Source organism: Spermophilus citellus (assembly GCF_964194105.1).
Source record: "Spermophilus citellus genome assembly, chromosome: 16".
Taxonomy (NCBI): Eukaryota; Metazoa; Chordata; class Mammalia; order Rodentia; family Sciuridae; genus Spermophilus; species Spermophilus citellus.
The window spans coordinates 60,960,932-60,987,078 of NC_138196.1; the positions used below are offsets into that span (position 1 = coordinate 60,960,932).

Below are 26,147 nucleotides of genomic sequence, written 5' to 3' on the forward strand. Positions count from 1 at the left end.
AACCCTATATGCATGTAAGATATTGTTGTCTATTTAAAAGTTTGTATAAGAGTCAAGATTGGTTATAAGGAGCCTTATACCATGTATTTATGACAAGGAAGAAATTCTCTTAAATGACTTCTATTCTCTTAGGGCCGTCTACTAATATTCACATGGTGCAAGGCTTAGATATTACTGTAAGAGGAACTAAAGTTTTAAGAAAAATTTATCAGAACAAAAATTAATGTTGTCAGGAAATCTTACTATATATTCAAAACCTCTACCCCTTTCAGAAAAGGAAGGGATAGACTACGTACAAATGCTTTCTATACAATGGTTCAATGTAATTTTGCTGACAAAAATTCCTTCTGAGTTGAAATTGAGAATATTTAAAAATAAAATCAATCACCTATAAGTAATTGGATGGCTTCATGTCATTAGTAACTTCAGGCAGCAACAAAAAATATCAAAAGTGTGTGGCTTATAAATGACAGATTTTTTTTTCTCACAGTTCTGAAAACTGAGAAATCCAACACTAAAGCACAGAAAAATTAGGCGTGGTAAAGTCTTGCTTTCTGGTTCACTGACTACTGTCTTTTCACTGTTAACTTATACAGTGGGAGGGACCAGACAGATTGCCTGGATATCTTTTATAAGGACACTTATCCCATTCATGAGTACTAAGCCGTTTGACCTAATCACCTCCCAAAGGCCCACTTATTACCAATACCTTGAAGGTTAGTAGCATATGAAATTTAGGAAGACACATTCAGATCATAATAACTAATAAAGAAAACTGGAATATTTCTCTGCTCAGAAGTTTCTCATATTTTATGTGTATCAATATGCAGGTCTTGGTTTTGAATTGTTATTATAAAACATGAAGATTTTTTTCACATTATAGGAAAAAACTATAACCTGATAATTTTTTCTACTGTCATCTATTTTTTCAGTGCCTGCTAATTTCCCAAAGAGACCAACTGGAGCAGTCTACTGAACTGTGAACACTTTAAAGCTTTACATTTAAGTTATTTACACTTTACTGAGAAGTGCAGTGATATATATTTAATAAATTTTACAAAAATGGAAATTTTATTGTTTCAATATTTACCAAATATTTCAAGTGCATTATGGTGTAACGTACTTTATATAAAGCACATAAGTGTGCTTTTATGAATACAGAACTTTTCTCCATTTATAAAAGGCTTATAAAAGCTCATGTGTTGTATTTTAAATTTACCATAATTTCTTCTAATATCCTATTCCAAAGTGTATTTCATATACTCATCTTAAATCATTAATTATATTAGATTAGTAATTTTATTAATTTATTTTCCATGTCAGAAGAACCATAATTTGTTGTTTAACTTACACTTATAACAAAAATATTTTTAAAATATTCACTTCCTATAAAAATAAGATGATTTTTGACTATAATAAATATATATAACAACTCTTAGAGTAGATCATCTTAATAGGTTTCCTGGTTTGCGATAATACAGCTTCCCCTCTAAGATTATTTACCAAAGATATATCTTACATACTAGCCCATAGTAGACTGAGACAATGATTTTTCATTTCTTAAAGTTACTTTAATTAATAATTGCATAACCAATAAGAATTTATATTATAGTGGAAACAATTTCAACAGTGTATTAGTCATTAAAAAGGTTAAACACTGAGAATATGTGTGTATGTGTATCTTTTACACTTATTTATTCATAATTTCTTTCTCTTTGACACTCTTCCAAGCACGATGAAGACTCTTTTGCAGACATTGGTAATGGCTGCCAAGAAAATAAATGAGCTTCTATTATGTGCTTTATCAAATAGATTTTCATATATTCCCATCATTGATGAATCAGTGTCACAAATAAAAATCCAAATAATGTATTTTTTTGGATGTTAATGAATTTGGAGATTTCAAGTGAAATTTTAACAGGACTATATTAGTTTAAATTTCAGGAAAGCACAGTTATTGAACTAGCCCAATTATTATTTTTTAAAATATCAACAGAAATGAAATATTATTAAAATATTAATACAAATATTAAATTGTGGATATATTAATTATTTTTTCATATTTGAACAACAGTATTTATCCTTTAATCACTCAAATAGAATACCTGTGTTGAGAGTAGATAATGTTTGATAATAGTCTTCAAAATATTCTACCAGGAGTTTGGGACAAGTTTAGTATGTTTGTGAACTTTTGTGTTGAAAGCTTACTAATTACCTAGAGTAGTGATTTATCTTGTTTCCATTCAAATCTTTGGCATGCACAAAAAAATAGAAGTATAACATAACACATAATTGCTACTTCCTAAAATCATAAAGTCAAAAAATATCCATAAGTAGAACAATATCACATTAACCACATAAACTCTTTTCATACCTTGACTGTTTGTCTCTTTTATCTTAGTGTGGATATCCAGAATTCCAGGGTTTTTTAAGCAACATGATCATTCACTGCAAAAATGTACAAGCATCACATGCCATTAGCTCCCTATCATTACTTGAGTTGGGAGCAATAATTACAGAAAAAAAAAATTAAAAAAATAATTATAGGTAGTTAGGATAAAATATCCTTTTACTTATGAAAAAGGATATTTTTAAGTTCTACAGAAAAAAAATATATTCTGATTAAATCTCTATAGGCACTATTGAAATTTTTTTTTAAAGAGAGAATTTTTAATATTTATTTTTTAGTTCTCGGTGGACACAACATCTTTGTTGGTATGTGGTGCTGAGGATCGAACCCGGGCCGCACGCACGCCAGGCGAGCGCGCTACCGCCTGAGCCACATTCCCAGCCCCCACTATTAAAATTTTTTAATACATTACTCCTCATATGGATTCAAATATCAAATTATTAAAATATCTCTTTGTAAAGTATGTATAATTTCTTAGTATGAGAATGAAAGTACTGATTTAGGTTGGTTTACAAAATCCATTTTAAGATTGATGTTAGAATGCAATATTTAAAAAATTATTATAAAAGTGAGTCAATAAAAACTATTAGTAAAAGACAAGACTTTTTGGAAGGTAAGCCCTGTATGAGAGCATGGGATTTTATTTAAAATTAAAATTTAGCATTTATTTACCTAAAGAAATAAAATTTCATTTTGTCAGCATTGTTGGAGATACCGTGAATCTTAATTCCATTTATTCTTCATCATTTGTTTCTTTATCATGCTTTACACTATTTAATATATCTTTTAAAAAAAGTGAAGCTAAATTTAGCAACACTTGCTGTATTGATATTAATATTCTCTATTTATCCTTCTCACTTTCTCTTTCTCAAAATAAATAGCTGGAATTATTGCTTTATTACTGCCAACAGAGTAACAATCACACAAAATATTTGCTGATATTCATTCTAGTTTTTGAATATTCATTATTGTGAAACCCGCAAAGAAATCTCTGTATCCTTGCTTTTAAAATCAAATCTTAACATTACTTATGAAAAAGGATATTTTTAAGTTCTACGAAACAGTATTATTGGAAGTAGTTGATACTATAGGAATAAATAATATTATCCAGACAGGAAAGAAGCTCCATGGCTGAGCAGTGAGGCACATAATTCTTTAACACAAAATATAATAAATCAAATATGAAAAGAATTCTAGGATGACGTTTGGGGGTTGATACCAGTAAAAAAAAAAAAAAAAAAACCAGTGAAGTAAGGACATTTGTAAATTCTTTCCTTCATAAATGCAGTGAGAAAACTGATAAAAATCGTCTTTTTCAGAACTCTAGCGATTAACTATCAGGATGAAATAATCCATGAAGAAGTTTAATCATAAAAACATCTAACTCTTGGTAAGAACAATGGGATTTGTGGCATTATAACTTGCTCAATTCTTATTCTCCACTCTCTGCAGCTCCATGATTACAATGTAAACCAATAGCACTCAATCACAAAACATAACAGCAACTTGGAAGCCACAACAAGTGGGAGAGAAGACCTAAGGAGTTTGAAATTTCTCTCTTTCTCTCCCCACCACAACCGCATGCCCCAGCACTCTCACCCCACACTCCCACACACACACACACCCTCTGCACAATAATTGTCATTATTAGTCCTTTCTGGAGGTTCTCTAGAAAAACTCACTTGTAAGGCTATTTTTATTCAACCTAATTTAGAACTCAACAACTGCAAAAGGACTTCTTTCTGGATACATTTACCAAAAACATTTAAAGATAATTTTTTAATTTCACAGGTGCCTAAGTCAATTATGTAACAAGAAGGACAAACAACAAACTAACCAAAATCTTAAAAGGAAAAACAATGGAATAATATATAAGCTCCATATATTTCTCGGCATCTAGAAGGCCACACATATGTATAGGGTTTTGAACATGCCCAGGGTTATTATGCGCCTGAAATTCACATGCAAATGTGACTTTATTTGGAAATTAGGTAGTTAGGATAAAATGAGATCATGTTGGTGGTCCCTAATGCAATGCGACTGTTATTCTTACAAGAAGAGGAAATGAGGATAGACACACAGAGGAAGTCTATTTGAAGAAACAAACAGAATGTGGCTTTCTATAAACCAAGGAGGGAGACCCTTAAAAGAAACAGATCATACAGACATCTCCATCTTGGACTTCTAGTCTCCAGAATCATGAGTTTAAACCACTTTGTGGGTGATACTTTGTTATGGCTTCCCTAACAAACTGATATATGAGAATTAAATGCATGCTGAGGAAAGAGCAAGAACACCCTTTCAACTCTGGTTGTTTGTTAGGCCCTATGCAAGTGGAAGTAAAGGTTAAAGCAAATTAGTCAACTGTTCATGAACACAGAAGCCCAGCAATACTGGAAGACAGTGGTCTAAGAATTTAAGAAAATCCCTTTCTAATTATTAGCTGATCTTTTTTAAAATTTTTAAATTTGTTTTAATTAGTTACACATGATAGTACAATAATCTTGTTAAGCTAAGCAAGAAGATATCCCTACAATTGCATATAATAAAAACCTATTTTTAAAAAAGCAACACCAACAATCTCAGGAAGAAGGGGAGTATGATCTCCCGAATTTCCACAAAATGGCCTGTTTTCAATAAAGAGTTATAAGATATGTAAAGAAACAATACTCAGGAAGAAAAGCAACCGATACTTATCAGAGGCAGCAAAGGCACTGGAATTACTATACAAACACTTAAATTAGCTATTTATAATGCATTTAAAGAATTAAAAAAAAACTATGTCCAAAGAACTAAAAATAAAATACAGTAAAATCTCAGTAAATATTTATATACCATATTTTTCTTTATCCATAATTCATCTGTTGCTAGACATCTAAAAAAAATCTCACCAAATAGAAATGATTAATAAAGAGACAGGACTTATAGAAAAAATAAAAATAATAATTCTGGGGTGGTGGAAAGTAGAGTAACTGAAATGAAAAATTTACTAGAAGGCTGGTATTTGCCTCTTATGAATGCTACAACAAATTATCAACATAAATTTATCCTTTCATTCTTTCAAAAATCTGAATTCAGTTTACTGGGCTCAAAAACAAGGTAAGTAGGCCCTCCCTCTCTCTGGAGGCTCTAAGGAGAATCCATTCCTCATCTCTTCTAGTTTCTGAGGGTTGCTGGCATTCCTTGGCTGTAGTACATCACTATAATTTCTGCCTCCATTGTCACATTATCTTTCCTTTTCTACCTCATGTCAAGCATATCTCTGCTTCCCCCTTATGGAAGATTGAACTGCATAACTCATCTCTCCAAGACACAGTGTGAGGAATTTCATCTTAACATACATAGTCATCTATTATTTTGAATGGGAGAGGCATAGCATTATTGACTCTGATTCAGGGAAACAGGGTATTTTCAATGATTGGAGAATGTAGAAGTTAATCATCTGGTTACTGAAAGGAGGAATTCTAAAAGAAAATAGAGGATACCATTTAGATGCAGCAATATGTAGCTATAAGAGCTCTAACAATGCTTTTCTATAGTATATTCTTGAGCCATTGAATATGAACAATTATTATGTTTAATAGGCTAGGAAGAAGTTACTTAAAACCAGAGAGTACAGAAAAGTTCTAGAGTTACTGAGAAGGTAATAGGCTTTTTCTTTTATTTTTATGATTTTTTTTTTTGCGTTAAAAAAAGAGCTTACAAGTGAGCACAATGACAAGGAATTGGACAATCGGTAATATGGAACCAACACAAAAAGAAGTGAAGCTTCTGTATGGGAAGAAAGCTAGGATGACAGAATGAGAATCACTGAGGAGAGAACTGATTTAGAGTGCCCAGAACTAGGTATAACCACCAGATAATGCAATAGCTAATAAATACTGTTTTTATAATACTGTTTTCACTGAAAATGAATTTTAGAGTTCCCTTTAAATCACTGCATATACCTGTGAAGTAGACGATTAATGGAAATGCTCTAAAGCCCATTTTCCTACTCACTAAAATTCTTGCAGGAGAAATATAAGAAATTTAATAATTAGTGCTATGATAATATGTGAACAAAGTGGTACAATGCTCTGAGTTGAGTAACCGCAGATGGTTGTGATGATTGATGATCTCTAGGAAGCAACATCAACTTGAATACATGATTTCCAAACTCCATTCTTGGATTCAGAAAGTCAGGTTTACTTTTCTGAGCAAAGTCTGTGGATAAAACAATCTTTTGATCTTAGTCAGTAGGCCCAGGCCTTCTTTGGACCACCCTATATGTATGAGGAGCTGGACTGTGGTGCAATTACACTAAGGGTTTCTAAGAAGAACAAATGCATACAAAGGAAAATGTCTAAATTTTTAAAAATAGAGGAAAACTAGGAGTTTAAAAACTCCTAGACAAAGTTTCTAATCTTATAATATCCAAGGGCTCAAATCACATTTAATGCAATTTTCCAATCTTAACACAACACTAATTCTAAATCTGAAGAAAATGTACTACAGATTAATGGCACACAAGTGAAAGTAGAATGAATTTAATTGGGTGTACTACTAACATAGGAAGCATTTAATGGAAGAAAAGAATATTACTGTTTCATGTTGTACAAAAGTTTTACTACTGCCGAGAAAAATTCACCAAACCTAAAATGTGATTTTTTACCCTCAATAAAGCAAGAATTATTATTCATAGCTGAATTTTTATATTTTCTTTCACCTGAAATACTAACTCAAGTTTGAGAAAGTACAGATTTTGAAAGATTAATAATTTATTATTGAAAGTAGACTTTGTTTTCACATTTAACACAAAACAGTGCCACTTCTGATGGTTTAACTGAATATATATGAAACTTTCTAAGCACTGATTGTAAATCCAAATATAAATGTTTCATTATAGTAATATCCACTATATGGTATTTAAAGTTCTTTTTTATTGTCAAAGTATTTTTTGCTTAACATTTTAAAAAATTATAGGTAGCAGCTGTTAGAAAGACTTCATTTTGTAAAGTGTATCATTCTGTTCTCACTTGCAGTTTGGTTGCTACAAAGGAAACAAATAGTGCAAGATCTCGAAGTACTCCAATGTCACCATCTGACTTTCTGGATAAATTAATGGGGAGGACATCAGGGTATGATGCAAGAATCAGACCTAATTTTAAAGGTAAATATTCTGTTTACTACTTCAGTTATATTTTTCTAAAATATGTTTAAATAAATTTGGAAATTTATTTCACCAGAAATTTAATGCTTATTTCCAATAATCATTCAAACACAGGTGTCCTGAAAGAAGAAATCTAATTTCATGTACAAAGCTATCATCATGTGCTTTCTATGAACCAACAGTGTTGTTTTCCCCCTAATAGTTATAATACTTATTGTGTTGACCATTTATTTTAGGAGCATATATGTATGTACATATTTGTTATTTAGAGAATCAGTTTGTTTTTTTTTTAATTTACTTACTGGAGAAGGGACTAGATAATTAAAAGCCGCAGATATTATTTAAAACATAAGGCTACCTACTAAATATTTCACCTGAATTTCTAAGAAAAGTAAAAGTCAACTTAAGGAGTACCACTTTTTATTTATTTTTTTCTTTAATATAATGGTGAGCATATTTATACTAGTTGTATGTGACCTATCTAGATCTATAATATATCCTAGAATTTAATTTTAGGATAAAGATAAGAAAACTGCCTCCATGCCACAATTTACTTAATCTATTTTCAATGTTACTCTAATAAACAGAGAAAATAAGTTATACAAATACATACATGGAATTCAGGTAAGATTTTTCATTCCTGAAGGTTAAAAAAAAATGTTGTCTACAATTACTATACTTTGTCCTTATAAAAGAAAAATATAAATATAAAAGAATTTCTTAGTAGTGTTATAAGATTAATTAGCAAGGAATAATAAATTTTAAGAATGGGTAGCAAAAGAAAACAGGAGTAAAATTTGTTAATTTATGAGTCAACAATGCGATGGATTGCTTCGAATTTCAAAATGAGTTTCACATTTAAATTGTAGATTGTATCTTTTGGTTTTTAAGCTTTCACCCATAAATCATGGAAGGAAAACACTGAACCTGTGAGAAAATAGTATAATTTATGGGGATATAACATACAAATGAAAACAAAAAATTTCAGAATTACAATGTTTTTCAAATTGAGAGAAATTTGAAATTTTAGTCATTAGGTTCTGAATTTTGAACAGATCTTGAGAACACAGATAGCTGTCATATGAGTAAACCACAAGAAACATAATTAGTAATTAGTGGATTCATTATGGTGACTCTACATTAAATGATTCAGAAATACTGCTTTCTTTTTCCTGAATATTAAAGTGGAAAATTCATTGTTTTTAAATTTCTGTGAATATTTAAAAATCTTATAAATACCTACAACAGATACTTTAACAAAAATGAAGATAAGTTATTAAACACACAATAGTGGCCCTGTGCCTTTGCCTTTCTCTTATGAAATTTAGTTCTATTTTATTATTTCAATAACTTAATACGTAAAAGAAAATTTGAGTCATTTTAAAATGTGATTCATTATTACTATTTATTCATGAGACTAGTAATGGAATACATACAAGGATTTGATCTTTCCTTAAATAAGTATTAATTCCTTTTTTAGTAAAAGTATTTTCCTGGGGTTGGGGATGTGGCTCAAGCGGTAGTGCGCTCGCCTGGCATGCGTGCGGCCCAGGTTCGGTCCTCAGCACCACATACCAACAAAGATGTTGTGTCCGCCGAAAACTAAAAAAAAAAAATAAATAAATATTAAAAAATTCTGTCTCTCTCTCTCTCCCTCTCTCTTAAAAAAAAAAGTATATTCCTAAAAACAAGCTGATGGCTATGCCAGTTCAAAAGTGGTTTTTTCTTATTATGAAGTTTCTATTCTTTAGGATCCTTAAAAAAAGAAGAAAAGAAGATGTTTTCTTTGCTAATAGACAGTCTCTTCAATAAATGATGCTAGGAAAAAAATGTTTTCTTTCTGTCACATTTTTAAGGTACTCTTGATATTAAGAAAACAAATATATGTTACCTTTGATTAACAAAATATTAACATCAAATATAGAAATAATTTAGTGCATTAGTTTATGTTTATATTGCCTTTTAATCTTTTGCCAAGAATCGAACATTATTGACTTTAAAACACTCATAACTCCACTTCCAAATTAAGTATATTCAACACTTTTATTGAAAAAATCATATTCTTTTGACCATAATTTCACTGTTCACTATTAAAATATAAATGAAATATTCTGTATATATTTTCTCCGTATGCCTAATAAAAATATTTAAATATTAACAAACTATATCAAATACTGCACCCAAGATGATTAGATGAAAGGGGGCAAGAAAGATCAGTTTTCTTGTGATGCATCTTATCTCACTGAACAAAAAGATCATCAAACATACAAATATGAACTGTAAAACCCATTCTCCTGATAATATTTAAACCATTATCTATGTTCCCAAGACTAAAACTATAATGTCGTGTGTCATATGGATTGACTTTCCCTATATCAACTTTTTGAAGGAACTTAGCTAATTAAATTAATTGAAAATGAGTAATATACATTATTTCCCTTCCAATTAGTTAATACAGTGAATTAAAATTATGAGACTAGGAGTATGTAAACCACCATATGATCCAACTATCCTATCCTGTTCCTTGGTTTTTATCCAAAAGAACTAAAATCAGCATATTTTGGTGATACAGACACATCATTTTTATAATAGCACATTTCACAATAGCCAATTTATGGAACCAGGCCAGGTACCAATTTAGCCATAAATTAGAATGAAATTACAGCATTTACTGGTAAATGGATGGAACTGGAGAGCAACATGCTAAGTGAAATAAACCAGACTCAGAAAGTCAAGGGTTGATTGTTTTCTCTTATTTGCATAAGCTACAACAATAGAAGGGGTTAAAAATGGTGAGTTCCATGAAAATGGAAGGGAGATCCCTGGAGTACAGGAAGAGGATACAGGGGAAGGGAGGAAGAATGGGAAAAGGGAGAAACTGCAGAATGAAACTGATTAAACCATGATAAGTACATATATGAAAATACCACAGTTAATTTCACTTTTTTATATATCTACAAAACACCAGCTTTAAAAAACAATAAAGAGAAGGAAGACCAGTAGAGTAGAGGAAGGGAAATACATTCCCTTAAATATGTTTATATAAGTTTAAATATATGTAGGATTATGTCAAAGTGAAGACCACTATTATGTATAACTATAACGAGCTAATAAAAACATTTAAAAATAGTTTAATTGCATGTATGTCATTACACTATTATATTGTACTATGATATTATATTAGTGTGAACGTTTTTTAAGTGTCTCCATACCACTTAAAGTGACAGTCTCTTCAATAAATGATGATAGGAAAAATGGATATCCACATGTAGAAAAATTAAACTAGATCCCTTTCTCTCACCATAAACAAAAATCAATTAAAAATGGATTAAAGACTTCATGCAAGTCAGAGATTATGAAACTACTAGTAGAAAATAGGAGAAATATATTAGGACACAGAAATTGGCAAGAATAATTCAGATAATATCCTAAAAATACAGGGGTAGAGGGAGCAAGCAGACACAAGGTAACAAACTAAACATCTTTTTAGCAAAGGAAACAATCAACTAAGGTAAAGAAGCAACCTACACAATGTGAGAAAATATATGCAAACTAAACATCTAATATGGGATTCATATATATAACATATAAGGAATTCAACAATGGGAGAATAAAAACAATTGAAAATTAGTAATAGGCCTAAATGGTCATTTCTTCAAAGAATATACACAAATGGCCAACATTTATATGAAAAAGTACTCAACATTACTAATTATTAGGAAAATGCATATCAAAATCATAAGGTATTACCACTCTAATTAAAATGCTATTATCAAAAATACAAATGGTAACAAATGGTAACAAAGATGTAAACATACTCTATATTCTGTTGGTGGAATGTGAAGTTAATATAGCCATTACAGAAAATAGTATGGAGTTTCCTCAAAAAATTAAAAACAGAACCACCTTATAATACAGTAAGCTCACTACACAGTATATATCAATCCAAAGAAAATGAATGCAGTATGTTGAAGAGACACTTGCATTCCCATTTTTACTGCAGCACTGTTCACAGCAGCACTATTCTTAAGGAATGGAATCAACCTAAGTGTCCATCAGCTGATAAATGGATATAGAAAATGTAAATGATAAATGGATATAGAAAATACACACCATGGAATACATCCAGCCATGAAATGCAGATGAACTAAAGAATGTTATGTTAGCTAAATAAGTCAGATACAGAAAGACAAATAATGCATTATCTCACTTCTATGTGTAAATGTAAAAAGTTGATTTCATAAATGTTGATGGTAGAATGGTGATTACCAGCGGCTAGTAAGGGTAGGGGTAGAGTGGGGAAAGACTGGTCAGTGAGTATTAAGTTATATAGAAAAATAAATTCTGGTGACTATAGATGATAACATACTGTATATTTAAAATAAACTAGAAAAATAATTTTGAATGTTTTTACTACAAATCAGTGATAAATGTTTGAGGAGATAGATATGCCTACTGGGATTGACCATTACACAATGTATAAATAGTTGAAATATCATATGATAGCCATAAATATGTACAGTTTTTGTGTCAATTAAAAAACAAATAATAAATAAATGGGTAATGTTAGCTAAATAATTTGTAAAAGAATAATAGGGAATAGTACATAGAATATATATATATATATATATATATATATATATATATTAAAATAAATTAAATGATTTGGTCCTCACTTCTTCATGGAGTAAAGATGTTGATGACAAAAAAAGAGAAACCTAGCAAATAATTTACCTAGATAATTAATTAGTCCATAGGAAAGTGCTTATCAAATATAAAAGCACTGGAGGGAAAACTGCATGTTAGACCTCCCTGAAATTTATGAATTTTGTAGAAGACAAACATAAAATCTTAGTATTGACATTATCAGACAGTTAATGAAAATAAAAAGGAATTTACAACCTTATTAGCAGTTAGTAAACTGCAAATTATAACAATAATGATAAACATTTTTGCCTTTCAAATTATCAGCATTGAAATATAATAATTATTCTACCTTGTATACATTATGATGAGGTTTATTTCTGGAATACTAGTTACAAATGTGTGACTGTTTTCATAAATATCTTTATATTGAAAGGGAATTTATCTTATAGGCCTTTTATTAAAAACATAATATGATGCTATTCAAATGTAACTTTGATTTTATTCTTTTCTTAAGTTTTAAATATAGCCTTTTTTTCTTTTTTTTCTATTTTTTTTATTTTTTATTTTTTTTTTACTTTTGGTACCAGGGGTGCTTACCCAGTGACCCACATCTCCAGCCCTTTTTTATATTTTATTTTGAGACAGGGTACTGCTAAGTTACTAAGGTTGGCCTTGTGGTTGCAATCCTCCTGCCTCAGCCTCCCAAGCCACTGGGATTATAGATAGGTACCACCACATCCATTAGACATTTCTTTTCTTTAACCAGAATTATATTTGTGTTGCTTTGTGTCAATTTTCTAAGAAATGTATACCTTTTAAAAATCTTACCTCTGCTTAAGATTAAATTTTTTTAATATTATTAAAATGTTCCATAAAAATGTAGGAATAAACATTTCTTAAAGTATCTTAAATTGGTACTTAGCACAAATAGAATGGCCTCTTCTATGAAAAAACATTAGTTTATTAAATAATTAAATATAAATATGAGCTATTTTTAGAAAAAAATACTAAAGGAAATCAAAATAATAGAGTGGCTAACTCACTAACATCATCTTTCTTTTTCATTGGTTAATCTGTTCTCTTACATTTTAGAATAGTCTCAATTCATCTTAAAAATTTCTGAAAGTCTGTTTTCTCCAATAAAGATACAGTGCTTTAAAGATAATCTGACAAGAATACAAAAAGCACTTCCAGTTTCTGTTATATCTTAAGTCCTATCAAGCATAATTATTTTTAAAACTATTATAACAAAGGTGTTTAATAATGATAAATTGTTTTAGAAATGATCTGGGAATTAATAAAAAGAATTATCAAGGTTCCATATTCCATTAAACTAGCTAATCAATCAAGAGAAATTAAAGTTTTACAAAAAATATTATTTCAACAATTGGGGCTTGAGGAGAAATGGTATACATAAAAACAGTCATTTCTTTTTTAAAATATGAAAATAATAGCTAAATGTCACCATTTCCTTCTTGTAATTGAAAAAATCTTTTTGAAACTCTTGTTTAGGAAAGAACAAAAATGGAAGAGGCACAGTGAGAGATGAGAAGGCACCACATCATTAGGCAGAAACCCCAGTCTGTATAGCCCATGGGTCAGCACAATCCAATGGTGCCAGTGGTGTTACCAACTTGGAGAGCCAGAGGAGTTAAAGGGTAGACACACACACACACACACACACACACACACACACACACACACACACAGCCTATATTAAAGTGTTTATGTTTTATTTCTACCTGGTCTCCCCCACATTACCATCAACAATGACAATAAGAAAAACCAATGAAATAAAATACTTTTTTATTTTCAGGACAGGAGAATGATTTATATATTTTCTGAGCTTTGGTTTGATAATCTTTTTGTTTAATAGACACTTAGAGTAGCTTTAATTTTACAGAATAAATGATTACAAAGTGCACATATCACTACCCCCAAAGTTTGCCCTATTATCTTCTGTTAATGTGATTCATTAATTAAAATTGATGAACAAATATTGGTTCATTATTATTAACTAGAGTCCCTGATTTACATTAGGACACATACTTTGTATTGTTCAGTTTTACAAGTTTTGACAAAAGAATAACAACATGTGTCCACCATATTTATATCATACAATATAGTTTCTTTCACTGCCCTAAAAATCTGAGCTTGAGCTATAAATATTGCTCTCTTCCTCCTTCCTTCATTTGCCCCAACCTCTAGCAACCACTGATCTTTTTATCACCTATAGAATTTTGCCTTTTCCAGAATGTCAAATAATTAGAATCATACAATGTGTAGGCTTTTCAAATTGGTTTGTTTCACTTAGCAATATGGTTTTAAGATTCCTCCAAGTTTTTTTCATGGCTTAATAGTTCATTCCTTTCTATCACTGAATAATATTCCAGGATAACTTCTTTTTAAATGCATTTGACATTGAAGACATTTTACACAATTATCAAGTTATACAATTCTAGCTCAGAGGTTTGCAGATATTGTTCCTCTGCCTACTGATATTTAGCACTGTAAATCAAATTCCATTTTGATTTCTACTCCTTTATATACATCCATTTTTTTCTAAATTTAGACAGTTTTCTTTAGGAAATTATTGCTTGTCCTGGCATTCTTTTTGTGTTATTTCTCCAAAGTAACTCTTCATTTGTTGAAAATAAATTTGATCTCTTCGTCTATCATTGTTTCTAACACATTCCCCTTAAACCTTTCAACTCTTTGTCCTTTCCCTCTGCAGTTAAGCAGATGCATCCTCTACATCCTGACTTGCTAATACATATTGTAATTTCTAGACTTTTGGAATGCCTGCAGACATTCTAACTCTGCAATTGCATTTTGGTTTCTTCACAATCCTCTTTATCCAAAACCATTTCATGAAATGTGTAGTCATGGTGGTTGTGTTACAGGTGTCTACACAGGTGCTATTTTATGTTTTGTAAAAACTAAAATTGTCCAAAAATGTCAATGATGAAAAGCAGTAGCTCCTTGTTTTAACACTCCTTTATGCACTGTTCCATTTCTTTGAGTCAAATATCAAAAATGAAATTGGTTGCTCCTGATAGTACTTATTCTAATCTGTTTGATGGTTCTTAGCCTTTCACAACACATGTATCATGAGATTCTTTGCTGAAACTGGACTGCTAGTTCAATACTTCTCTTTCATTTAATCCTAACACTTCTGTTTTTCTTCTCTACAATTTTTTTCTTTCTTTTTGCAGGAACAACTATATTTATTTATATTCTTCACTTTCCTTAAACCACTGTTTTTCTTATATGTAACAGAGAGCTCTGAAGTTCAGAAAGGTTTGGGTTGTTTTGTATGGGTGCTAATAGAAATTTTGTTTGTTCTTTGTATGTGTGTGCATGTGTGCAAGGGAAAGAGTGTGTGTGTATGTGTGGTTGGGTGTGCATGGAGCACGGAAATTTTTCTGTTCTTTCTCTTGAAAGAGAAAAACTAACTAAAACCGTATTGCCCTGACCAGAGCTTTAATTGAGTGTTGAGTTTTGACTAGGTTTGTCAAATTAGAGAAGACTTTAGCTTTGATTTTAAATAATCTCACACAAACATGATTTTTGTTACTGACAAATATCATTTTGTCCTAATCATCAATGAAATTATTTCCTTTCCTTAAAAAATATTTTAAAAATCCCATAGAAAGCCAGAAATAGTGGCACATACCTGCACTCCTAGCTATTCAAGAGGCTGACGTAAAAGGATCACTTGAGTTCACAAGTTTGAAATCTGCCTAAAAAACATAGACTTATTCTCAAAACAAACAAACAAACAAAACAAAAAAAAAACCCTAGTGCTAAAATACCAGGCCACCCTTGGTCAATAGGAATACAGATGAAAATTAAAAACAGGAGGGAAATTCTGAGACAGATGGCCATTTCCTTTTCGTGGGCCCCTTCTTACTCTTTACTTCTTTCCTTCTCCCTGTAGTCTTTGACTGCATTTATATTATGTTTTGCTCCATTTCATCTGTCAACCATGTTTATCTGCCTTCTAAATTTTATATCTTTAAACTAATTATGAGTGTCTTCCCATTCTCCTTGATATGATACTTTATTCTTATTTTTATTCAATAATGTCATTTTCATATCTCCAGGGAGAAAGAAAACTGTTCAAGTCCGTCTTAGAAATAAAAGTTTCTAGATGTCATTGAAAGATGAATGGGGGGAGAGAAACGGAGAGAGAAGGGAAAGCATATGGAAATGGTAGGAGACCTTCAAGGATACATAAAATTATAAGAGGCTATGAGGGGCAAGGGGGAGGGAAAAAAAAGGGAGAGAATTGAACAACAGCAGGGGAGATAGAGAGGGAAGATGGGAGGGGAGGGGAGGGGAGGGGCGATAGTAGGGGTTAGGAAAGGTAGCAGAATACAACAGACACTAATATGGCATTATGTAAAAATGTGAATATGTAACAGATGTGATTCTGCAATCTATATTTGGGGTGAAAATGGGAGTTCAAAACACAATTTGAGTCTAATGTATGAAAGATGATATATCATGAGCTATGTAATGCTTTAAATAATCAATAAAAAATTAAAAAAAAAAAAGAAAATGGAAGCAGTTTTAACAAACCAAAACCAAGTAAGATAATAAAATATTGTTTTACTAGAATACCAGTCATTCCTGTATTTTACTTCTTTTCTTTGACCTTAATCTTTGGCCTTTCAGTTATTCTTTGATGTTCAACTTGGACCCTAACTTGACTTTTAGCAGCCACCTGATTATCAATTCCTCTCACACCATGTTTATTGAAATTTTAAATTAAATTTTCTTATTGTGTCTCTTTTTATCTAGAATTAATTTTTGTTTGTCCTCACAATGTTATTTGTCTTTCCACCTGTAATGTTTCTCTTTATTAATCCCTTTCTCCCTACATAACAAATCTAGTCTGTCCAGTAGTCTCTTTTACTATAGCCCATTCTATACACAAGATGGCATATATACTTAAAGACATTTCCTACCCATATTTTTTCAGGGTAAACAAAAGCATTTTAAAATTATCCTTTATCCTTTTAACTGTTCTTATATATCAAGACACTATTACTCTTTAATAAAATAATTCACAATTTTTTTACTGTATGTTTTTATTTGAATGTTTAGATAACACCAGGTCATTTTGACAAGAAGCAGCTCTTGAAAAATAAACACTTCTAAAACAATAAATGTTCACTTCATATGTTGAAAGTCAGATTCTTAACTATATATTTTTAGTTTTTGTATGATTATTTCTAAATCATTCCTTCTGTACTAATTTTTTTTTAAAAAAATAACCTACATTCCAAGAAATCTCCATACTGCTTTCCAAATTGGCTGCACCATTTTGCAGTCCCACCAACAATGAACAAGTGTACCCATTTCCCCGCATCCTCGCCAGCACTTGTTGTTGTTGGATTTCTTAATGGCTGCCAATCTTACTGGAGTGAGATGGTATCTTAGGGTGGTTTTGATTTGCATTTCTCTGACTGCTAGCGATGTTGAGCATTTTTTCATGTACTTGTTGATTGATTGTATGTCCTCCTCTGAGAAGTGTCTGTTCAGGTCCTTGGCCCATTTGTTGATTGGGTTATTTGTTATCTTATTATCTAATTTTTTGAGTTCTTTGTATACTCTGGATATTAGCCAATCCTTAAAAAACAAATGTCAAATGTCTTCTTTGATATAAGGGGAGTAACCAAGGACAGGGTAGAGACGAAGAGCTGGAGAAGAAGAATAACATTAAACAGGGATGATAGGCGGGAGGGAAAGTGAGAGTTAAGGGAAATTGCATGGAACTGGAAGGTGAGCCTCAGGGTTATACACAATTACATATAAGAGGAAAGGAGGAGTAGGAGAAAAATTATATAAGTGGAAGAAACGATTTATAGTAGAGGGGATGGAGAGAGAGTAGGGGAGGGGAGGGGAGGGGAGGGGTGAGGGGACAGTGGAGAATGGGATAGACAGCAGAATACATCAGTCACTAGAAAGGCAATTTGTAAATCAATGGAAATGTAACTGATGTGACACAGCAATCTGTATACGGGGTAAAAATGGGAGTTCATAACCCACTTGAATCAATCTGTGAAATATGGTATAATAAGAACTATGTAATGTTTTGAACAACCAACAATAAAATAATTTAAAAAAATAACCTACAAAAACAGAAGAATTACAGGAAGAATATAAAAAATTATGTTTTTCCCCTGAGCTACTCTGGGTTGTTGATATGAGGTCCTAACACTGAAATATTTATTAGTATAAATGAGTATGTTCTCCTACAAAACCTTTAAAACAAGCAAATTAGCATGGATCCTATTTCAGCTTTCATAACAAAAGAATCATTGTCTCTCTGAATTGAACCATCACTTCATGTTTTTCTGTGACTTACATGATTTTGGCATTTTAAAAATATTACCTAGCTATTTATCAGAATGCATTTGTCTAGTGTTTTCTCATGATTTGATCTAGAAACTACATGAAATCACATCTTGGCAAAAATATCACAGATTGCATCTCATCATATGGTGGAGTATGTTGATTTTTACCATTACTGGTTAGATCCACTTTGATTACTTACCTTGGTTTCTTCCAGGATATATCTATAGATATCATACATATATAAGCATATATTCACACACAAAAGCACACAGATACACACACACATATACATATATGTACACAAACAAATTTACATCTATACTTACTTTTCTATTACCTATGGGAAACCATGAATCCACACCAATATCTCCAATACCATAGATGTATTCTAGTTTCTAATTTCCACATTTTAATTCCCTAACCTGACAGAAGGAACCTGGCTCCCATCTACTTCAATATAATTACTTATTTGATCAATATGTAATGGATCTCCCTTGTTTACTGCTATTCCCTCTCCTGCACAAATGCCCTTTTTGCTCTAGTGGGACTTTGAAACCCTGCTCAGTTTTATCTCTCTATGTAGAGACTTACTGAGATTCTGACTCTTTATGCCAGGATGTTCCAACAGGAACGTACCCATAACCTTATGGCTGCCCCATTATGGGAACATACTCCTCACTCACTCTGTCTCCAACACTCTTGTACTTTATAATCCTTCTCTAGAGATGTGCTTCCCCTGTTCTAGGTTACTGAGCTCACCTCCTTGCTGTTAACAGCACAGAAAACTATCTTAAATTAGCTACCTGGATGGCTTAAGGACTGCATGTCTAGGAAGAATAGAGAAGGGAAGGAAAAGAGAAAGGGAAAAATATAAAATGAATTCTACTCTTATGCCACTGTTTATAAACCTTTAAAGATATCTAACAAATCATTCTAAATCTGGTATATACACACACACACACACACACACACACACACACATATTTGCCAATTAAAAAAATATGCCAATTAAAATATATATGCCAATTAAAAACAAAATGCTATTTCTCCTTATAATATGCATGCACATTTTTCTAAAACCAGATCTCTAAATTGAATTTTTTTAATTTAATCTTCAATTGTATTCTGATTTTTAAATGGTGAGGTTTTAATATAACTTTATGTTTAAAATTCCTTAGAACTATTCTTACTGAACATTTGAGTTGTTTGTTAGCTTGCTTGCTTTATATCTTCCTGAGAAACAATTTTTCCCCAGTGTTAATAACAATTACATCATTGCCAAGGCTTTGTGTTGCACTTTGATATTTTACATGCTCTTCATGTCTAAACTTAAAAGTCATGTTCTATTTTTTAAGGAACATTTAAAAGAAAACCTGCTGTTGAAAACATCTGAAATTACTGTCATTTGTTTTTCAGGCCAACATTGACTAATGTAATGAACAATTTAAAAGCACAATTTGCCATATGGATGCTATAGCAGTTATTTGCTCTGTTGCTAAACATAGTAGTGTATTGAATGGATATAACAGCTTTCACATTGGCACCAACAAGTAACAGATTGGCAAAGAACTGCTGAACAGGTGGTCTCTGTAATGGCAATACAGGATTTATAATCTTCTCTAAGTTTTATCTCTACAAATGTACTCCTGAATATACATATCAGTAGCTGGGATAAAAAGACTGTTCCAAAATTGCTGTCCTGATCTGACATAGACCAGAAATCAAAAGGGTAGAGCAGATTATCTTTTTTTTTTTTTTTTTTTTTTTTTTGGTACAGGGGATTGAACTCAGGGGCACTCAATCACTGAGCCACATACCCTGCCATTTTTTGTATTATATTTACAGACAGTCTCACTGAGTTGCTTAGCACCTTGCTTTTGCTGAGGCTGGCTTTGAACTCTTGATCCTCCTGCCTCAGCCTCCCAAGCCGCTGGGATTATAGGCATATGTGCCACCTTGCCTAGCAAAACACAGCTCCTTTTAAGCATATGGTGATGTATCTATTTCATTCTTTTTATATATCTCCACCCACCGTGCTTGGCTACATTCATTCTATCTCCTGCTTGTACTATTACAATAAATTTCTATTTTTCTGTCTTCAAGCTATTGTCTGTCAATGAAGTAATGTTAGTTCCTACATTCCCATAATAAAGAATCCGTAAAGATTCCAATGGGTTTATAAAGGAAATTTCAAATATCTTGGTATCACTTGAAGAGACTCAATGATCTAAAACAACAATGACTCTTATTTCCAAATTGCTTTATATTTCAATATTTTAAAAAACATTTAAATGATTCTTTTTATACGTGCATATTTTTTCAAGTAAGTTTCTTAAAAATTCAGAATTATGATTTTGTGCATGAATTCATTCACCCTTCCTATTTCTGACGGAGAGAATACACAAATCAACAATAATCAAATGGAACTTTTCTGTGTTTTAATATGTGGGCAAGAAATATATTTAATAAACAGAGAATAAAGTTTAGACCTGAGACTACTGTAAGCTATTTTACTTCGATATGAAATTTAGATTCTGAATCTGTACTGTTTATTTTTTAATTTTTTTGGTGCATATTATTACACAGGATGATGAGTTTAAAAGGGGCATATTTGTGCATACATGAAAATATAAATTGATCAATTTAACTACCCCAATATGGCCCAATACAATTTAACTACCAAATGCAAACTTTTTCCTATTTCTTCTTCTTCATCCCCTGCCTTTACCCTAGTGGTATCCCTTTAATTTAATGGATTTCCTTTTATTCTCTTCTAGCTTCCACATATGAGAGATACATTCTGAGTCTGAATTTGCTCAAAATTATGTTCTCTGGTTCTCTAATTTTCCTGAAAATGCAAAATTTGGTTTTCCTTTGTGTATGAATAAACCCATATTATTATATATGATAATATATATATATATACACACACACGTATACACACATGAACATATGTACACACACACACACACACACACACACATTTTTTCTTGGTCCATATTTGTTGATGGACACCTAGACTGATATTATAACTTGGCTATTGTGAATCAAGCTGCAGTAAATAAGGATATGCACGCACCTTTAAAATATTCTGACATTAGATCTTTTGGATAAATACTAAGGAGTTGTGTAACTGGATCATATGGTTGGTCTATTTATTTATTGAGAATCCTCCATACTGGTTTCCATATTGAACATTTTTTCATATAATTGTTGGCCATTTGTACTTCTTTTAAGAAATGTCTTGATTCAGTTCATTTGAACATTTATTGATTGGGTTATCTGATATTTAATGTTGAGTTATTTGAGTTCTTTATGTATTCAGAATACTAGTCCTCTGTCAGAAGAGTAGCTAGCAAAGATTTTCTCACATTCTGTAAGTTGTCTCTCCACTGTGTTAATGGTTTCCCTTGCTTTGTAGAAGCTTTTTAATTTGATGCCATCCCATGTACTAATTACTTTTGTTTTTTTTCTGTACCAGGGATTGAACCCAGGGGCACTTAACCACTGAGCAACATCCTCAGCCTTTCTTTTTTATTTTGTGACAGGGTCTTGCTATGTTGCTTAGGGCCTCACTAAATTGCTGAGGCTGGCTTTGAACTTGCAATCCTCCTAACTTAGCTTCCCAAGATCCTGGGATTATAGCTGTGGGCCCCTGTGCCCAACCCATGTACTAATTCTTATTTCCTGAACTACACAGGTTTTATTCTGGAAGTCTTTACCTGAGCCTATTTGTTGAAGTTTCTCTTAATTTTCCTTCACCAGTTGCAAAGTTTCTGGTTTCATACTTAGGTCTTTGATCCATTTTGAGTTGACTTTTGTGTAGCATGAAAGAAACCAATTTTCATTCTTTTATTTATGGACATCCAGTTTCCAAATATATGTTCTTGGCACCTTTGTTAAAAATCAGATGACTAAGTATGTAGGTTTGTGTTTGTGTCTCCTATTATGCTCCTTTGGTCTAAGGGTCTGTTTTTATGCCAGTCCCATGGTGTTTTAGTTATTATAACTCTATAGTATAATTTTAAAATCCTGTAATAAAATACGTCCAGGATTGGTCCTTTGACTATTCTGAGTCTTTTATGCTTCTACATGAACTTTAAAATTGTTTTTTCTAGTTATGTGAAGAATGTTATTGATATTTTGATGGGGAGTGTATAATTTTAACAAATAAATTCTGTTGATTCATGAACATTGGAAATCTTATTTTTAAGGTCTATTTCAATTTCTTCTTCAGAGTTTTATAACTTTCTTTTTTATATTTATTTATTTTTATTTATAAATAACAGTGGAATGCATTACAATTCTTATTACATATATAGAGCTCAGTTTTTCATATCTCTAGTTGTATACATAGTATACTCACACCAATTTGTGTCTTCCTACATGTACTTTGGATTATAATGATCATCACATTCAACCATCATTAACTACCCCATGCCCCCTCCCTTCCCCTCCCACCCCTCTGCCCTATCTAGAATTCATCTAGTCGTTCCATGCTCCCTCTCCCTATCCCACTGTGAATCACCTTCCTTATATCAAAGAAAACTTTCAGCATTTGGTTTTTTGGGTTGGCTGAATTCATTTAGCATTATCTTCTCAAACTCCATCCATTTACCTGCAAATGCCATGATTTTATTATCTTCTATTGCTGAGTAATATACTATTGTGTATATATGCCATTTTTATCCATTCATCTATTGAAGGGCATCTAGGTTGGTTCCACAATTTAGCTATTATGAATTGTGCTGCTACAAAGACTGATGTAGCTGTGTCCCTGTAATATGCTGTTTTTAAGTCCTTTGGGTATAGACCAAGGAGAGGGATAGCTGGGTCAAATGGCGGTTCCATTCCCAATTTTTCAAGAAATCTCCATACTGCTTTCCATATTTGGCTGCACCAATTTGCAGTCCCACCAGCAATGTATGAGTGTACCTTTTTCCCCACATCCTTGTCAACACTTATTATTGTCTTTATGTAGCTGCCATTCTGACTGCAGTGAGATGAAATCTTAAGAGTGGTTTTGATTTGCATTTCTCTAATGGCTAGTGATGATGAACTTTTTTCATGCATTTGTTGATTGATTATATGTCATCTTCTGAGAAGTGTCTCTTCAGGTCCTTGGCCCATTTATTGGTTGGGTTATCTGTTTCTTTGGTGTCTAGCTTTTTGAGTTCTTTATATACCCTAGTGATTATTAGTGCCCTATCAGATGTGTGAGAGGTAAAGATTTACTCCCAAGATGTAGGATCTCTATTCACCTCACAAATTGTTTCTTTTTCTGAGAAGAAAATTTTTAGTTTGAATCCATCCCATTTATTGATTCTTGGTTTTAATTCTTGTGCCACAGGAGTCTTATTAACGAAGTTGGGGCCTAATCCCACATGATGGAAATTAGGGCCTACTTTTTCTTCTATTAGAAGCAGGGTCTCTGGTTGTATTCCTAAGTCCTTGATTCATTTTGAGTTGAGTTTTGTGAATGGTGAGAGATAGGGGTTTAATTTCATTTTGTTGCATATGGATTTCCAGTTTTCCCAGCACCATTTGTTGAAGAGCTGTCTTTTCTCTAATACATGTTCTAAGCACCTTGTCTAATATAATTGTTGTTTTATGGGTTAGTCTCTGTGTCCTCTATTCTGTACCATTGGTCTACCAGTCTGTTTTGGTGCCAATACCAAGCTGTTTTTGTTACTATTGCTCAGTAGTATATTTTAAGGTCTGGTATAGCAATGCCATCTGCTTTACTCTTCCTGCTAAGGATTGCTTTAGCTATTCTGGATCTCTTATTTTTCCAGATAAATTTCATGATTGCTTTTTCTATTTCTATGAGGAATGTCATTTGATTTTTTTATCAGAATTGCATTAAATCTGTATATTGCTTTTGAAAGTATGGTCATTTTGATAATATTAATTCTGCCTATCCAAGAGCAAGGTAGATCTTTCCATCTTCTAAGGTCTTCTTTGACTTCTTTCTTTGGAATTCTATAATTTTCATTATATAGATCTTTCACCTATTTCATTGATTCCCAAGTAATTTATTTAATTTTTTGAGGTTATTGAGAATGGGGTAATTTTCCTCATTTCCCTTTCTGAGGATCTGTCACTGATATACAGAAATGCCTTTGATTTATGGTTGATTTTATATCCTGCTACTTTGTTGAATTCATTTACTAGTTCTAGAAGTTCTCTGGTGGAACATTTAGAGTCTTTCAGGTATAGAATCATATCATCAGCAAATAGTGCCAATTTGAGTTCTTCTTTTCCTATATGTATCCCTTTAATTTCTTTCATCTAATTGCTCTGGCCAGTGTTTCAAGAACTATGTTACAAAGAAGTGTTGAAAGAGGGCATCCCTGTCTTGGTCCAGTTATTAGAGGGAATGCTTCCATTTTTCTCCATTTAGATTGATGTTAGCCTGGGGCTTAGCATAGATAGCCTTTATGATGTTGAAATATATTCCTGTTATCCCTAGTTTTTCTAGTGTTTTGAACATAAAGGGTGCTGTATTTTGTCAAATGCTTTTTCTACATCTATTGAGATGATCATATGATTCTTATCTTTAAGTCTACTGATGTGACGAATTACATTTATTGATATCTGTATGTTGAACCATCCCTGAGATGAAACCTCCTTGATCATGGTGCATAATCTTTTTGATATGTTTTTGTATTCGATTTGCCAGAATTTTATTAAGATTTTTGCATCTATGTCCATTAGAGATATTGGTCTGAAGTTTTATTTTTCATTTTCTCTTGAAATTGACCTATTTAAATTGTGTATATCATCTTGCTAAGAGTTGCTTTGTGAAATAGTATATGGTCTCCTTCCTTCCTTCCTTCCTTCCTTCCTTCCTCCCTCCCTCCCTCCCTCCCTCCCTCCCTCCCTCTTTTCCTGGTTTTGGAATCAGAATAAAATGAGTTTAGAAGTGCTTCCTCTTTTTTATTTCCTGAAATAAATTAGAGAGTATTGGTATTAGTTCTTCTTTAAAGGTCTTGTAGAACTCAACTGTGTATCCATCCAGTCCTGGGCTTTTCTTGGTTGGTAGACTTTGGATGGCTAAATTGTCTGCTATTTTCTCTCCTGGAATTGACCTGTTTAAAATTGTGTTTATCATCCTGATTCAATCTGGGCAAATTATATGACTCTAGAAATTTGCTGATGCCTTCAATATTTTCTATTTTATTGGAATACAGGTTTTCAAAATAATTTCTAACTATCTTCTGTATTTCTATAGTGTCTGTTGTGATATTTTCTTTTTCATCACATATGTTAGTGATTTGAGTTTTCTCTCTCCTTCTCTTCTTCAGCATGGCTAAGTATCTGTCAATTTTATTTATTTTTTCAACGAACCAACTTCTGTCAATTTTTTCAATTGTTTCTTTCATTTCAATTTCATTGATTTTCAGCTCTGATTTTAATTATTTCCTGTCTTCTCCTGCTTTTGGTATTGATTTGTTCTTCTTTTTCTAGGACTTTGAGATGTAGTGTTGAATCATTTATGTGTTGATTTTTTCTTCTTTTAGGGAAGGAACTCCATGCAATGAACTTTCCTCTTAGAACTGCTTTCATAGATAG

At 31.9% G+C, this 26,147-nt stretch overlaps 1 protein-coding gene across 2 annotated transcripts in view; it reads left to right on the forward strand.

Annotated features, from left to right (window-relative positions):
* GLRA3 (glycine receptor alpha 3) overlaps positions 1-26,147 on the forward strand; it is a gene marked incomplete at both ends in the record, with an annotated part of 168,968 nt that overhangs the window by 35,393 nt on the left and 107,428 nt on the right. For both annotated transcript variants that reach the window (XM_081269727.1, XM_081269726.1), the window contains one exon: positions 7,432-7,559. In XM_081269727.1, the coding sequence (XP_081125853.1) occupies positions 7,432-7,559 (128 nt within the window). The remainder of the gene's footprint in view (positions 1-7,431; positions 7,560-26,147) is intronic.